The following is a 15,802-nucleotide window of genomic DNA, read 5'->3' on the forward strand; positions in this document are numbered from 1 at the left end:
AAATGTAAACTAATGTAGTAACTCGTGATTTGATGCTGAAGCAGCTGGAGGAAGACAGAGGGACTTTCATTCCCCTGCTCATCCCAGAGCTGAGCTGGACTGAAAACCAACAGGGGAAGATTAAACATTCAACATCATACACTCAAGTCTGTGGATATTCAGTTTATCTAGTAAATGATCCACGCAGGAAATGAGATTTAACATCATTATGACGTCAATTGTTGAATGATTTCACACTGACGGGATCTTTATTGTGACTACAAGGTGCAACAAACCATTACATGTGTGGTGAAATTAAATTTAAAAGTCTTCCTTTAACTCATGCAGGGAGGCAGTGTCTTATGGTTAAGCTTGCACCTGCACAGAAAGTACACACACGCACACACACACACACACAAAATATGTATTCCTACTGATGCCTGTAACTTGCATGCATGAGGTTTTTCTTGAAGTTGTTGGCTTGATTTGATCCAAAGCGTTTGAGAACCAATATGAGCGATGTCCTAAACCAACAGGTCAATTATAACTAAAACAACTTTACATAATTGTAATTAAAGCGTGTAAACAGCAAAGATATGCAGTGAAAGCCCGCACATTAATGAAATGCTCTCATTATCACCACTGGGCTGAACACAGGTTAACCCTTTGTACTCCATACAGCGACTTGTTGCCCGGGTGCTGGTGTGTGAGTGACACCGGCGGGGGTGTGGACGCTCTAAGGGGGAGGATGACGTCATGAAGGGCCGCTGGAGCCATAAAGGGCCGCTGGCTGTACCTGTGTGTGTGTGTATGTGTGTGAACTCAGGACTGTCTGTCTCTCTGCGTCTCTCTCTCTCTCTCTCAGTCTCTCTGCCTGTCGATCTGGGGATTCCTCCTCCGTGTGTGTGTGAGTGTGTGTGTGTGTGAGCTCTGCTGCTTGCAGGAGGAGCCGCTCGGTCAGCCCACCCACCCTCATTATAGAGGGGCTCCTCGGCCGCTCGCTTGCTTTCCTTCCCTTGCATTGAGTCCAGGACCTGGCCCCGGGGCTGAACGCTCACTCACTCCTTCACTCACACACACACACACCAACGACACATATACATACACACACAAGCGCACACACACACACTCCGCCAGCCAGCGCGCAACCATGGCAGCTACCCACGGCGAGTACAGAGGCTACCTGCGGAACAGCGTCGACATGGAGGCAGCGCAGCACCGCTTCCACCCGGTGCCGAGTTCGGAGCCCACGTACCGGCCGCTGCTGTTCGGGACCCTGGCTGTTATGGGATTGCTCCAGGTGGCTTCCAGCGTGGCCATACTGCTACACCTGACCGGGTACCTGCAGGAGGTAAGCGGGCTCACGGGTCGCTGCTTGGGTTCGGTTCGGGTTTCTTTACGGTTTCAGTTGCGTTTGAGAACTATTTCTGGCGTAAACAGCCATTGCACACACACACACACACTCTCTCTCTCTCTGTGTGCGTGTGGTAGATGTTTCCAAAAGTTGACAACTGTTCCGTAACAGCTCTTACGCGAGATGAAAGGTAGACCGACGATAATTACGCAATTTTATAGCGCCATAAAAACAGCAGATTGGCTCCAAAACAAGCGTATTGATTTCACAGTCTTGCTTTTTATAAAGTGCAGCGGGGCTAAAAGTGCTTCGGGAGGGGGAGAAAAAGCGAAAAAACAGCGATTTTTTCGTGCCAATTGTGCAGCTTTTTTTCTGCGGCAACATTGTTTCTGCTTCTGCTTCCCTTTGAAGCCGCTGCGCCTCAGAGCAGCTCATTCCCCTCTCTGCTCAAACATTCCGACCGATAACATCTCTCAAACACACACACACACTTGCACAACAAAACCCCTGACGGAAAGTTTCCACGGAGATGCAGTGATTTGTAACATTTTCGAGTGTTTGAGGGCGATAACATCAGAAAAAAAACAAATGTCATCCTGCAAAAAAAAGATGTTTGCAAAGTACAGATGGTTTCACTTGAGGCTTCGCAGGGCTGCACCGTGTACTGTGTGTGTGTGTGAGTGTGTGTTTACATGCCAGTGAGGATTTATCATACATTTATAGAAACACAGAGCCAAAGCTTGAAGATTCTATTGACGACCCGGTCCTGTTAAGGGCAGACACGAGTCCCCTCAAACACACAGGCGGATGATCCCAGAGTGTTTATTGCCTCTGTCAGGTCATCCTTGTCATCTTTATCAGCTCATCTGCGTGCCAGAATGTTAGAATGCGCATCTGTGACGGGCTGGAATAATATTTACACTCCGCTGTGATAGCTGTTATTACTTTGTTGAGGGTTTCTGACATGAATAATTGTCTTGTTCCAACAAGCCAAGAAGCACCAGACCGCATGTCTTGATGCTTTAAGTTCACCTGAAGAGCATCCCAAACTCTCTCTCTCTCTCTCTGTCCCTCTCTCTCTCTCCCTCCCTCTTGGTGGTTGTGTGTTAAGTTTCTCTGGCTTGTTTCTTGGCGTAAACACGTTGCAGTGTGTGGTAGCTGTTAGTTATGCAGCGTGGACCCGAGCCAGAGAAGACGAATTAAGAGGGGGGAGGCCGAAAGAGTAACAAACCCAAACAGAAGAAGAACAGAGGGATGGAGATGGAGAGAGAGGGAGAGAGAGAGACCTTTCCCCCCCAACTGATTGATCTGGGATGAGCTTTGGTCTGACCCTGTGTCTCCAATCATGTCTCTCCCGGACCCGCTCGCAGCAGCATGTGGTAGCACTTTGGGCCTGAGTCACGGTTTTGTGCCCACCGGAGTTTGGCACGGAAGCCGCCGTCACCTGTAGGACTTACGGGAGATGGAGAGGAGGGCAGGAATCGGCTCAGTGCCGTGCCTGCAGAGGAATGTGCTGAACACACAGAGAGCTGCGCAGATGACTTCAAGGCCAGCGTGTGTGTGTGTGTGCGTTGTTGTGGGGACGTGTGCGGAATAAATGACAAATACATAAACTGAGGGAGGATATTTTATAGCTTGACCGTAAAGGTGATAAGGGCGAGATCAAGATAAAACATGAAACGCTCAGCTTTAACATCCAGCAGAGACAGAGACATGATAAATAACTACCATTAAAAAGTCGTATTCAATAATAATAAAAGCTGGGGTCAAATAGTCACAAAATTACAGCCTTCGTATATTTACGACTGCAATTTCTCCATGTAGATTTGTCAAGTAATGTAGCGTATCTGCTGATATATTGGTCTGGCTCTGCTATCGGGTTTTTTTTATTATTGCTGACAGGCGTTATGGAGAGCAGGGAGACGGCAGAGTCATGGAGGGAGACGGCGAGGCGTTTAGAAAAAGGCGTCAAGATGTCAGAGAAAGGAGCTGGCCGTTTAGCAAAAGGCAGTTAAATCCTGGCTCAGGGTGGTAGAGTCGCCCTGGTCTTTGTTACAGTTCGATCTTGGCGCTTACAGAGCCTGTTGTAAGTGTTGTTGAGCAAGGCACTGAATCCCTGACTGAATCCTTAACTGCTCCTGATGTGCAGTTTGGCTCCAGGCCTGGTTTGACCCTGCCATCAGTGTATGAACGGGGTCATATAAGTACAGAATTATTGATAAGCAGAGGGAGAAGCGACATGTGTACATTTGAGCTGTAAATCAGCGTAGTAGGTGGTTTACGGGGACGTTTGGACGTTTTGATCCGACAGCAAAGGAAGTCGAGAATGAGCCAGAACAAAAAGTTGAAGTTTGGATCTTTGGACTGGTTATGATGCAGGGGAGGAAGCCTTAATAGTGATCAAGTCTTTGCTCATCTAAATCGGGTGGCTGAACTCAGTAGAACATCCAACAGGCGTTCCTTGATGGTTTAGTTAGTCATCATCATCATCATCTTTGTCGTGTGCCATGCTTGTTTGTCAGGCTGCACCCTTGTAGATCGCAGGCCTAAGGTTCCTCCCTAAGTGTCCTACAAAGCCTCCTCCATGCGTGTCTGCTACTGTGACATTCATCCAGGAACTCATAAGGGAACTATCACATCAGAGAAGCTTTAGACAAAAACAAAGCCCTTTTTTTCAGGCTGTCTGAGCCAAAAACCTGATGATCTTTGCTCATCAATCCAAACAAATCAATCCTAGATCGCAGCTCAATGCACACATGTAGACATGTACAACCTGATGTGTTTGTGCGTGCATAGTTCCCTCCCTCCATGTGGAAAAGTCATTCATCAGACTTGCACGCGGCTTGAAACTGTACAGTTTGACACAGATTACAATGATGAATGATCCGCAGTCACCTCAGAACATTCCTGTTATCGCAGGCGTGAAACACTTTGGACTGTGGAAACACGTTACAATGTCACGGCTTAATGAATATAGATGTTATTAGACAAGCGTGTGTGTGTGCGTCAATGCAACTTTGTTCTATTCATGACTTCATGTGGGTTTTAAAGTGTAACCTCTGACCTCAGTCCCTCTGTTTCTGTCTCCAGGTAGATCTGTCCACAGCCCCTCATCTCCCCATAGAGGTGAGTCCACGTCTCCACTCACACACGCTCCACTTCTCCTTCCCATTTGTCTGTCACTGTTTTGTCAAACCTCACACGTGCTAATATCATTAGACTTTGACGGATGTGCCGCAGTTAGGCATTAACGTGTCCGCCGCAAAGGGAAACAGTGGAAAATGTCTCCAATAAATCCGAGTCAAAAGCAATTCAGTTGGATAAACATAGCTGGGACTTGGACAATAAGCTGCCGGCCCTCTAAGACAGCTTAAGAGGCATTTCCTCTTACGACTAAAACATAAACCATTCTCACTTTTGTACAGAGTAATTCTATTCCCGTGGTTTTGTTACATACCACAGCATCTGTTAAGCCTCTATACGGTCGCACAGACTTGGAAAGACAACAGACCGCAGCAGGAGAAATACCTTTTTGTCACTGATAAAGGATCAAATATTTGAAGTAGCGAGTAGATTTACCAGAATAACCCGAGCGCCGTTTCCCTCTCAGACTGCAGAGTTTAAAGCGTGTGTGTCGATTTCACTGACCGCTCGCTCAGTGCTCCTCGGCCTACGGTCGTCAGGAGCACGAGGAAGTTGTAAAACTGCCATTCGCTCCGTGTTGAAGTCCAATTCCATTTTGCAAGTCGTGGCCAGATTCTTGGCAGCGGATTTTTGCTAAGCGAGAGCAAAAACTTTCCAGGAAGTAAAAACAACAAAGAGCCTTACTGGTGTTTGGTTTCCCATAATGCTTTAATTTCTTTTGAAATGATGTATTTGTATTTGCCGTGGGAAGCCCCCGGTCAACTACTTGCGCAAAACCACCCAGCCGGCCTCCGGACTGAGGAGCTCATTGTGGTGTTATCCGTCGGCTGGTTCCCATGCAGGGGGGGGAGGGGGGAGGCGCTTTGGGGGCTTTTATGAGGTGTGAGGGTGACAGGTCCACTTGGCCCACGCCGTGTTGTGATAGGGTCTGACCCTCCGAGACCCACGGTACTCTCCACTGGACCTCTCCGCTGTGTGTGTGTGTGTGTGTGTAAATGAAGCAGAACTGACAGCTGGTACTCGGGGGGGGGGGAATGAGGGGATCCGTACGACAGGGCGAGGAGGCCTGAGTGATGCAGGAGTAAACACAGAGGGACAGGCCGCTCTGGTGGCCAAGCATTGTGCGAGAGGAGTTTTGTTCCATTGTAGCCTCTCTGAAACCACTCATGGAGATTATAGAGGAGCTGAATGATGTATGCGGTGGGTAGTTACAGGGCTGGAACTGAAGCCTGCATGCTCTGCGGTAATCGCCCCAACCAGAGTCATGCATGCAGGCGGCGCTTGCTCAACGTATATTCCAATAGCTTTTCACCTCCTTCTGTGTGTGTGTAAAAACAAGAGCGGCTGTCACAGCGTTCCCTCCCCCCCCCCCCCCCCCCCCCCCCTACAGCTACAGCCTGCAGATCAGGAAGCTGCCAAGCCGTCGCTGCTTTGTTTAAATAATCTCTCCTCTCTGGTTAAAGAGGTATGACGCCGGCTCACCACAAATCAAGATAGATCCCACAGCGCAGGGCCATTTGGGAGCACGTTCACAATTGCATTACAGCCTTTGGCGAGGCCTTTGTTTACGCCCGCCTCATTCCGACTCGCTGCCCCGTAAACATGTTTGTGCGGCAAATTGTTTTCTGGGGACAGACGGGTTGCTAATCTTAGCGCCAGAGTAAATACGCGGTAGTAATATTAGCACAGCACAGGTGCAGCATTCTAACGCGCTCGTCTGGCGCGGCGGCGGAGGTTATTGTTTGCGCTCCGATGTGTTCGGTGTGGTTTTGATGTTGCCGTGTTTCAAAATTGCCTCCATTTCAACACTTTCCATTTTTCCCCTTTTGTTTGTCTTCTCCCCTTTTTTTTGAAATGGTTGGCTCAGAGGCGGAGTGGCTCTGCTTTGAGATGACGTTGCCAGCATACCTGAGATAACTGAATCAGAAGACATTACACTGCAAGGATGAGACATGTTGTAACACCTTCAGGAAAGCAGCTACATCAGCCCAGGAGAGGCTGACGGGGCTATGAACCTTTAGATAGACGGCTGCGTGTGGAACTCAATTAGAGCCGTTTGGAATGAACTTCCTGGAGAAGTCACGGAAGTGTTTTCCATGCCGGGGAATTTTCCAAGATAATTACACGTCTGGTATCGACTCTATTTGCCAAAGATAGATCGATTAGGGGTAAAAGGAAACGTCATACAGGATGTGCAGGGTGACTTTGATCTCAGTTCTTTTATTTTATGCTGGCATAGTGAATCGTGAAGTTTGCTTTGCTTCGTGGGAAAGTCATTGAGAAGTTTTTGCAAAAAAGTGCAGAGGAGCTGAAGTTCCAGCAGCACATCCTTTAGATTTAACAACCAACCATGAAACTGTGAATAATGTAGATTTATTGAAGTGGGTGGTAGAGGAGTGACAGTAAAAAATGCACTATTTCATCTCTTGCCAAACGCATGAGAGAGTTGGCAGGAAGTGTTTCACCTGCTGGCAGCACCCGCGTTGGCTCCGTCTCGCCCTGGGAAGAAGAAGCTCAGCGTATGTCAGCTTTTGAAAAAGAGTCGACTCGGGGAGAATTCGTGACACGTCCGTGAGAAGAGAAGAGCAGAGCAGAGCGGCTGTAACTGTAGCAGCGAGTCGGCGGGCAAGGGAGGAAGGAGAACGTTCGCTGACACGCACTTGTTCACTCACACATGCAAGTCATCAGACACGCACATACAGATGGTTCCGTACAGATCCGGAGTTATTCTAAGAGACAGCAGAACAAAGCCGTGGTTCACTCTGCATTGTTGTTGCTTTATGAAGAAGCCGTTTGTGGTCACGGCTGAACCGTCCGTGTCTCTGAAGTGGATGTATGTTTGAAACTTCCTAGTATAGGATGACACACACGCGCAAAGGGATTCCTATCCTTCAGTCACTTGTCGGGGCTGATGACCTTTCCCTGTTTTCCTGCAGGAAGTGCAGACGGAGCCGGTGCTGAACGCGTTGAGAGACCCGCGGAAGAACCGACGGTGCAAGATTCCGACAGACAGCCTGCCATCGGCTCACCTCCCGATCAAATCGCAACGAGAATACGGCAAGAGTGAGTAACCGTCTTCTGAGTGTCTCACATTTGACGCTAAGATATGTCACGATGCTGCTGTGACCCACATATGCAAGTGGATGAGACATTTCACTCGCATCGTTTTTGTTTCCTCTCATTCATCACACAATTATGCATAGATACACATCTCACACTGTTTAACGTCTCTTTCTGTGCCATGCTGTAATCATGGATAGATTCATTTGAATTTATTGAGATTCCTTTTGTTCCCTGGTTATATCTAATCCGCTCTTGTTGCCATGCAGAGGGCGAGGCAAAGGCCATCACCATTGACTGGGACGAAGTTCCTCGCCACCGCCACAAAATGGGCTACGAGAGGGGCAAGCTGGTGGTGAACGTGTCCGGTTTCTACTACGTCTACGCCAAGACCTGCTTCCGCTACTACGTCTTCAATCCGACAGACAGCGGCGACGCGACCACCACGGGGGTGGACGTCAGCAACGCCCAGCTCATCCAGTACGTCTACCACGAGAGCATCAAACAGAACAGCAAGTCGTCGGTGCTGATGAAGACGGGCAGCACCATGCGCTGGGAGGACACAAACTATAACATGTACTGCGCCCAGCAGGGACGAGGGGTCCAACTGGAGAAGGGGGACGCCTTGTACGTCAACGTGTCCAATGCCTGGATGCTGGACCCGGAGGGGGAAGGGACATATTTCGGGGCCATAAAGTTAGGGAACTGAAAATGGACATGCTACTGAACTTTTTGATATGCCAAAGAACCACTGTGCTAGCACTTGTCATTTTAAAAGATTAGTGATTTATGACGTTGATTTGTCAAAAAAGTATTTTTTTTTTTATTATCAATGTCTTTTATACATCGCTCGTCACCAAATAGCCTTGGAGTGCTTTACGGGAACAACGCGTTAGTCACTGAGGGAGCGTTTGTTTCCCCACTCAGCCCTAATTAAAGATGGGACATAGTGTAGGACTTCATGAAGCTCTACACTCTCCAAAATAGCACTGGAACTGTTTTTTTTATGATTCTGCTCTGATTTTTTTGTTCAATTCAGTATATTTCACGACACGTTTTTTGAAAATGCCCCTGCGCAGGACCAACGGACCCGTTTATGTCTTTCACTTCTCCACTGACAGCTTCGTAAATGTTACTCTGTAGAAACAGAACGGCAGACTTTTTCAGATGAAGTCTGTGAGTTAGAGATATACTGTATAGACACGCACACACACACATATAGAAATATACTGGGATCTTCATCACAGGCTTTTACTATAGACAAGTCGTCCACTAACCAAATAAACCACGAGGGAGGAATCTGCTGCCAGGAAGCGAGCAGAGAAGATTCATCATGGATGGTTCTTGGAAATTTCCAAAAAGAATCTCACTGATGAATCATCTGCTTGTGTTCAGCAGATTATCATAAAATCCTAATAAACTCCCTACTTGTGACCAGCAGCAGTTTGTGATCAGATGTGTGAACACGGCAAGCAAAGAGGCGTCACTCTGTCCCATTGCGTGCGGTTAGATTATGATTTACAAATTTGTTAGCGCAAGAGTTAGCGCAAGAGTTAGCGCTGTGTTAGCGTTAGAGAAAGGTTGCATGTGAGTTCCAAAAACTCGGGACACCACAGTTTTCTGTCTTTTTTAAATAATGGAAATTTTACTGAAGGCAATGACGCATGTGATGTCATTTCAAACTAAATGACATCTATTTGTTTGTCATGACAATCAATACACGTGAAAAAGCAGATAGCTGGACTGTCTGACCGTAGATGACACGAATGGACTCTTGTCTTCTTTAATTAGAGGAACCAAGTTGAGTTTGGTTCATCTTTAACTTAAATGTTGTTTTTCATTTGGCTCTTCAGTGAGGTAAATGGGAATATGCACTAAATATTTATTTATTAGTTACAGAAGTACAGAGACAGGTCATTGTTAAAGTGACCTCTCGGCTGTAAAAAATCATTTATATTTTATGTCTGTATGACATTCATTATGCAGCACTTAGATGAAATTGTAGACACGCTTTTTGTTATTCAAACACAGGGGCTTCATTGTAAAATTCATATTTATGTATCTTGGTCTCGACAATTCTGTGTGCACTTGCCTAGCCAAAAGCAGAACAAATATGTTGTTTCTCCTTCAAGATTGTAGCATACCTGTAAGATCTGATAGATTGTTTTTCCATTCAGTGTTCTTTTTTATTTATGTCTGTGTATGTTTTAATAAAAACATTACTTTTGTAACTATGTTTGATGTGTGGTGACATGAGCTCAATGGGGATTAAACTTCACTGCATCCTGATTTAACAACCAAGGCTGTGATGTGGGATTTAATAATCTGCACAATCTTTGGAAAATTCAACACTGTCTCGTCCAGAGAGTGAAGTCATGCTGTTGTTTTCCCCCCCGACTCACTCCACCGGCTCGTCACACACATGTACGGTTGTATAGAGAAACCGCCCACTGTAGCTGCAGCCCCGCTAACTGGCAGCAGACGTTTGGATGCAGCACAGAGCGACCTGCAGTATAAACACCAAACTGACTGCATGGGGGCAGAATAATGACGAGAATTTTATGACTTCACTGTAATGTGTGTGAGCCGTTTTGATCACTGAGATGACGGGAGGACTGAGGGAAACAATTGTAATTTTGGACCCAAACTCGAACAACAGCTCCTCTATTGTCTGTACTCGCATCCAAAGCACGACTGAGGTTCACAAGTGTGTGCTGTGTGCTCGGACCTCACACATTCAAAAGCTGTTTAGAGTTTGAAATGAAATACGTGGGTTGATGATAAAGACTTGGCTGAGGTGCGCAAGGGTCTGATTAGTTTTGGAAGGTTTGATATGATTTTCAGAGCCAATTCTGTGGTGTGCAGCCTTGATGGATCAGATTGCAGAAGTGTATTATTTCCTATAATTACACTTGATGAAATGTCATCAAAGGAATTTAACTTTGAAGGAGGTTGTGTTGTCTGTCAATGGTGATGAAACCTGGTGGAAGGGTGAGGTGGGCCAGGGGGATCAAACTGTGGTGCACATCTAGAGCCATCAGCAGATCCAAAAGTGAGAAACAAATATGCCTTTAAAAGCATTGTGACATGTGTTGAGGGGTATTTTGTGAATTTCCACAATAGCTAAACATAAATCTATCAAAGACTATCAACAGGTGCAATTTGGTTGCGATCCCATTACATTTCTTAATAACGCTTCTAGTTGTTCGGTACATAGGAGCAATGTTAAGCACAGACACCCGACCGTTTCTTCCCATGCCGGCTTTGCTTCTTTCTATGTGCAGTTTCCACACACTTCCCTATCGGAGTACCCAGGACGAGTAGTACAGGAAGAGTTCACCTGAAAAGTATGGGAACAATGACAAAGATAATGTTGTCTAGGCTTGTTTGCCCTTGGGGATGGTAAGTAAGGAGTGTCTGTCTAGGTTTCATAGTTTAAAACAGCAGGAAATATGTGTTAACGGTATCCAGTAGGACAAAACCCGTTGGACCTGAACGCCCTAAAAGCTTAATTTTTACTCCTCTAACATGTTGCTGAATGGCGGGTCCTCTATGCAGTCGCCCAGCCTCTCTCCCAATGCATGCTGGGAAAGGCTCCAGCCCCTCCGTGACCCATGAGTAGGATAAGCGGGTATAGAGGCTGGATGGATGGATGGAATCTCCCCGACATAAGTGTGGTATTCATCAAGAAAACAGATATTATTAGAACGAGACAAAATTCCTTCTTGGTTTGCTCGGCCCTGGCTGAGGTATGAGCTATAATGTGCACCATTTTACTAGGAAACGGGGGGAAAAAATGATGTTTTGCAACTTATGAACAATTGAGTTGTGGTGTGTAAAGCTAAAAGCTGAAACATTGTGGATTTCTTTAGTGTAAAACCATTTTGAAGTGTCTTGATTTCTCAATACTTGGCCCCAAAAAGAAACCATTAAAATGTGTTGTGTCAGTAAACATTATGGAAGTCTTGGCATCTGTTGTAGCCCCTACCCCTAACACACACACGGTCACACACACACACACACACACACACACACACGCTCCCACTCAACACATATACTCACACACAGATATTTCACTTGCCTTCTGCACTTAGTGGCACAGAACCAGAGACGTTAGCGGCTTATTTTATTACTCACATATGTAAAAACACAAAGGGAATTGAAAAGCAGTGGCCCCAGCTAAATCATGTCAGATTGGGTACGGGATTTAATTTACACTGCAGGGCATAAAGTGTGTGTTGCTGACTTGTATTTTCAGTCCTGCCTACACGTCTTCAGATATTCCATGATGATCTGTTGCAGACGAGCTCCAGTGGAACATATGCCGAGTTTGACTCACGTCTTTCTATTTATTCCAGATCATGTTAATGATACTACGTCTCCATCAGACATTATTTCAGAGTCCTCTCCCTCTGGCTTGGCTACGAGGTGGAGCTGCTGATTTTGAAAAACAAAGTCATGTGTTGGAAACTATAGCAGGGTGTTTTCCCCCAATAAGCAGCACCAGAGGCATCAATACAGAAATTAATGCCATTAGTGAACTATGGGTGTTTAGCTTTATGGGCTTTTGTGGTTTGGAGGAAACGGAGCGCTGAGAATTCCGATTTACTGAGCAGCTGGAGGGCTTTGTTACGCACAGTCAGGTTGCGTGATGATTTGCATGCTTACACTCTTCACACACCTTTGTGTACCCATGCACTTACACACTTGCACTATTGATATGTTCATTTGTGCCCACGCACATAAACAAACTCATGTACAAGTTAAACGGCTCATGTGAGAGCGCATTTTAACATACACACACACACATACACAGACTCTGCTGAGTCAGCTTGGCCGGCTATTTTCACAAGCTGGGCCATCGCCCTTTGTCTTCACCCCAATATAGCTCAGATGTTTCTGGCTTTTGATGTCTGACATTTTTACCACTTGGCTAATACTAACATTCATGTTATTAAAACAATAACATAGAGAGATTTACAGGCTATGCTGCAGACATATGGGCGTAAGATAGCAAGAGGGTCATTAACCAGGTCCGTCATCTCCTGCATGAGCTGTCTGCAACGTGTGTGCAGACTGCAGACGCTCTGTGTCTGTGTGAAAGTGTGGAAGTCATCAGCGATTCTGAGGAATCCAATCTAAGGAGACAGACGTTTGAAAAATACACACACAGTTAAAATAATTCCACAGACGGATGTCCTGCTGGGTCAGTTGGTTCAGACACATGAATGTTTCATTCTGTTTCTTTCATCTCAATTTTTTTTCTTTCAAAAGGCTAATAAAGAAAAGGGGTTAGATGATATACTGATTTACTTCAGTATCATTGGCCCATTCAACCTTTGACCTTTTCTTTTGGTCCTGGCTTTGCATCAGGACCATGGATAGCACATTAAAGTGTACTTACAGAGACAAAACTAAAGCTGACCCCAAGTGATCAAGTATTCACATTTTTTTTACATTGGCACCCAAGTGCAAAATGATGAATTATACTCATTGGCTCTGCAGTTTGGAAAAATATATGTTCTTCTACAACACAGTCTTCGTGAATTCAGTTGTAATCAGTTTTTTTGTCTAGTCACTTACAAATGAACAATGGCTTTGTTCAACTACAGCCAGCTAACATCGTTGTTAGCATCCCAATGCTACACCTAGCATCACAGAGCCTGTTACAGAGCCTGAGGCAGCCATGTTCACAGCTAACGCCAATGCTAACAATAACATGAAAGGACTGAGTGTCAGCCAAACAATTAAATGCAGTGTTTTTGTACTCAAGAATGACTCAAAGTTAATGTGGAGTGAAGTAAATGTTCAACAGCCTCCAGCAGCCTGAACGTTACTCCCCCACACTCACCACTGCATCCTGAAACCTGCAGAAAGACCCTTTTCATCTGCGTCACAGTGCTGGTGACACGACATTACAACTGCGGTAGGTAGAGTTCGGTGTTTAGTCTGTTGTTGCTATGGCATTTGTTGCTTGTTGCCATATTTAATTCATTGTAACTCTGCTGCGGTAAATGATTTGTACACAATCATGCCCATTACTTGTTTTGTTGTGGGATGCCATAACTGTAAAAAAGGGGCCTGGCTGGTGACATTATCAATGCTCTCTCTGGGAAATGAGTTTGGGTCCACTCGTAAACTTCACTTTGTCATAATAAGAAGCCTAACATGAGCAGATAGTTTCAGAAAGTCACCAGATTTCATTTCTGAAGGTATCGGATCAGTGTTTTTTTCTTAGCTCTGAATTTGTCATGTCAGTAACTTTTAACATGCTGCACATTCATGTCTGGGTAAAGATTCTGCTGCCTTTTACCTTCAAGGAACTATCCAGTTAAAATAGTGTAAGGTTATGCTGTGACCTGTCCATCATTGAGTGCCTGTGTGAAGAATGGAGGCACTTGAAGAAGGCTTTCAGGCTCTGTGTGACCATTCTATCGTTCTATCTTGTTGGTCAAGTAGAAACTGAGCAAATGTTCAATCCAAAATACTGAGGGCACTTAGCCACAGCTGTCCCATCATGAAAACACATTCCACTGACACAGTGGGTCTCCATGGGAGGGATAATTATCAGATTAAGTGTTTCAGCATTTTGTGAAAATGATGATTGACTCTGGAACACAGTGTGGCCAAATCTATAATTTATCAGGACACATCTTATCCCATAATTCACTGTCCAGTATGTACCCGTATAACTTTTCTATGGAACTCAGCACAAATAACATTTTTCCCTTTAGCACAACAACATTTGCTATGTTATTAGCCTTTCTCGCTTCCTAAACTGTTTGTCTAACTATCTAGCTTACAAACTTCTGACTGAAGCCCTGAAACACTATGTGTCTCGATCACTGATCAGCCCACAGACTTGATCATTGGCCAGTGGAAAAGGGTATGTTAATAAAGTCAAAAACAGGAAAGATGATGGTTTTACAGATGGTAATAGACAGAGGCAATACGAGTCCAGGCAGGCACACATTGGCCCACATGCTCATAGACATGGAGGGAATCCCCACTCAAGTCGCACACAAACACAGATCAGCAGTCTGTAATCCCTGGATCAAATGTCTCAGATGGATCAAGTTGCTTCCCTTTAGATGGACTCTTGGATGTAGTCATAGGGAGCACTGACTAAGATCTTAATCCTCATGCGGTAACTTGCAACTCTGTGCCCCCATTCTGATCCTCCTAGAAGGTCATGAAACAGTAACATTTTATTTAACTGCCTCATGAAAATGTCACAGGGATATTTAGCTCACCAGCTAAAACATGCTGTGTTACACACTGTGTCCTCTCTGTCTGTCACTGTCTAACCTGCAATCCAGTGACGGTGGGGGGATGACTCAGACCCAGGGGTTGTGCCAGGACAATGTCAACATCTGAGACCTCAATCAGCAGAGGCTCCCAGACTTCCCAAACCACCAGCAACAACAAGTAACACACCCAGAATCAAGACGGGCTGGAATGTCATTCATATGGTCCTGATTTCTCTCCTCCCTCCTGCCTTCCTTTTTCCATCTAATGGGAAGGAGCCTGGTCGGTCAGTCGGTCTATCGTATCATCGTCTGTTTGTCTTGTTGGTCTTGTTGGTCTATCGGTTGGTTGGATCGCTGTTTGACAGGATGTTTTGTTGGTCAGTCAGCTGATTTTCTAGGTGGTTTGTTTGTCGGATGCATCATGGAATTATTCCCAAGAAAGATCTCTGATGTATAAACATAGATTTATTGAAATTTGACTTGTTGATCAGTCCCTTGGAGGGTTGGATAGTGGGGAAAAGGAAGAGAGTCTTTTCTCAGCTCACTGGATTGTCAAGAATTTGTAATGGTTATCCCCAAATCGGTTGTTTTTGTGTCGATTAAGACGGTTATTACGGCCAAGTGGACAGAATTGAAAGCCTCTTAAGCCCAGACGTTAAAGTTGGACGAGGCCACAGGCAACTTTCCAGCATGTTCTACTTTCCATAACTCAAGCATCTTGTTGACATTTAAGGAAAAACCTGTATCGTGATTGGCAATCTCTATTTCTTCGTGTCAGAATGGGCCGATGTCAGCTGTAATGCACTGCATCAGATCTGATCTTAATACACTTCCCCGGTCTAGAACACACAGAAGGTTTCTGTCAGGCTGGCCTTCATATGACCACACAGCACAACAGAACCGCCAAGACGTAGCACTACCAGGAAGGCCCTTAACCTCAACCACATTCTTGATCTGTCACATCCACATGGTTTTATATCTACAATCTCATGTCATTAAAACTGCTCGTGCTGGT

At 45.5% G+C, this 15,802-nt stretch overlaps 1 protein-coding gene and 1 long non-coding RNA gene across 2 annotated transcripts; both read left to right on the forward strand.

The window, feature by feature from the left end:
• Positions 1 to 761: 761 nt before the first annotated feature.
• On the forward strand, positions 762 to 9,768 carry tnfsf11 (TNF superfamily member 11). The gene is made up of 4 exons (XM_076155515.1): positions 762 to 1,330; positions 4,424 to 4,459; positions 7,414 to 7,540; positions 7,807 to 9,768. The coding sequence occupies exons 1-4, from the start codon at positions 1,130 to 1,132 to the stop codon at positions 8,244 to 8,246; spliced, it is 804 nt and encodes a 267-aa protein (XP_076011630.1). The 5' UTR covers positions 762 to 1,129; the 3' UTR covers positions 8,247 to 9,768.
• Positions 9,769 to 13,435: 3,667 nt separating this feature from the next.
• On the forward strand, positions 13,436 to 15,194 carry LOC143005655 (uncharacterized). The gene is made up of 3 exons (XR_012964078.1): positions 13,436 to 13,463; positions 14,336 to 14,423; positions 14,857 to 15,194. It is a non-coding gene; the product is annotated as an uncharacterized LOC143005655 (long non-coding RNA).
• The last annotated feature ends 608 nt before the right edge of the window (positions 15,195 to 15,802 follow it).

The sequence above is a fragment of the Genypterus blacodes genome, unplaced genomic scaffold, assembly GCF_046128005.1.
Source record: "Genypterus blacodes isolate CSIRO-AG114 ecotype Tasmania unplaced genomic scaffold, CSIRO-AGI_Gbla_v1 ptg000008l_1, whole genome shotgun sequence".
Taxonomy (NCBI): Eukaryota; Metazoa; Chordata; class Actinopteri; order Ophidiiformes; family Ophidiidae; genus Genypterus; species Genypterus blacodes.

What these genes read in the sequence shown, in the direction of transcription:
- tnfsf11 (XM_076155515.1), top strand. Translation starts at nt 1,130, where the DNA reads ATGGCAGCTACCCACGGCGAGTACAGAGGCTACCTGCGGAACAGCGTC. An exon ending in TGACCGGGTACCTGCAGGAG is followed by an intron (nt 1,331 to 4,423) that starts GTAAGCGGGCTC and finishes TTCTGTCTCCAG; the next exon opens with GTAGATCTGTCCACAGCCCC. An exon ending in CCCCTCATCTCCCCATAGAG is followed by an intron (nt 4,460 to 7,413) that starts GTGAGTCCACGT and finishes GTTTTCCTGCAG; the next exon opens with GAAGTGCAGACGGAGCCGGT.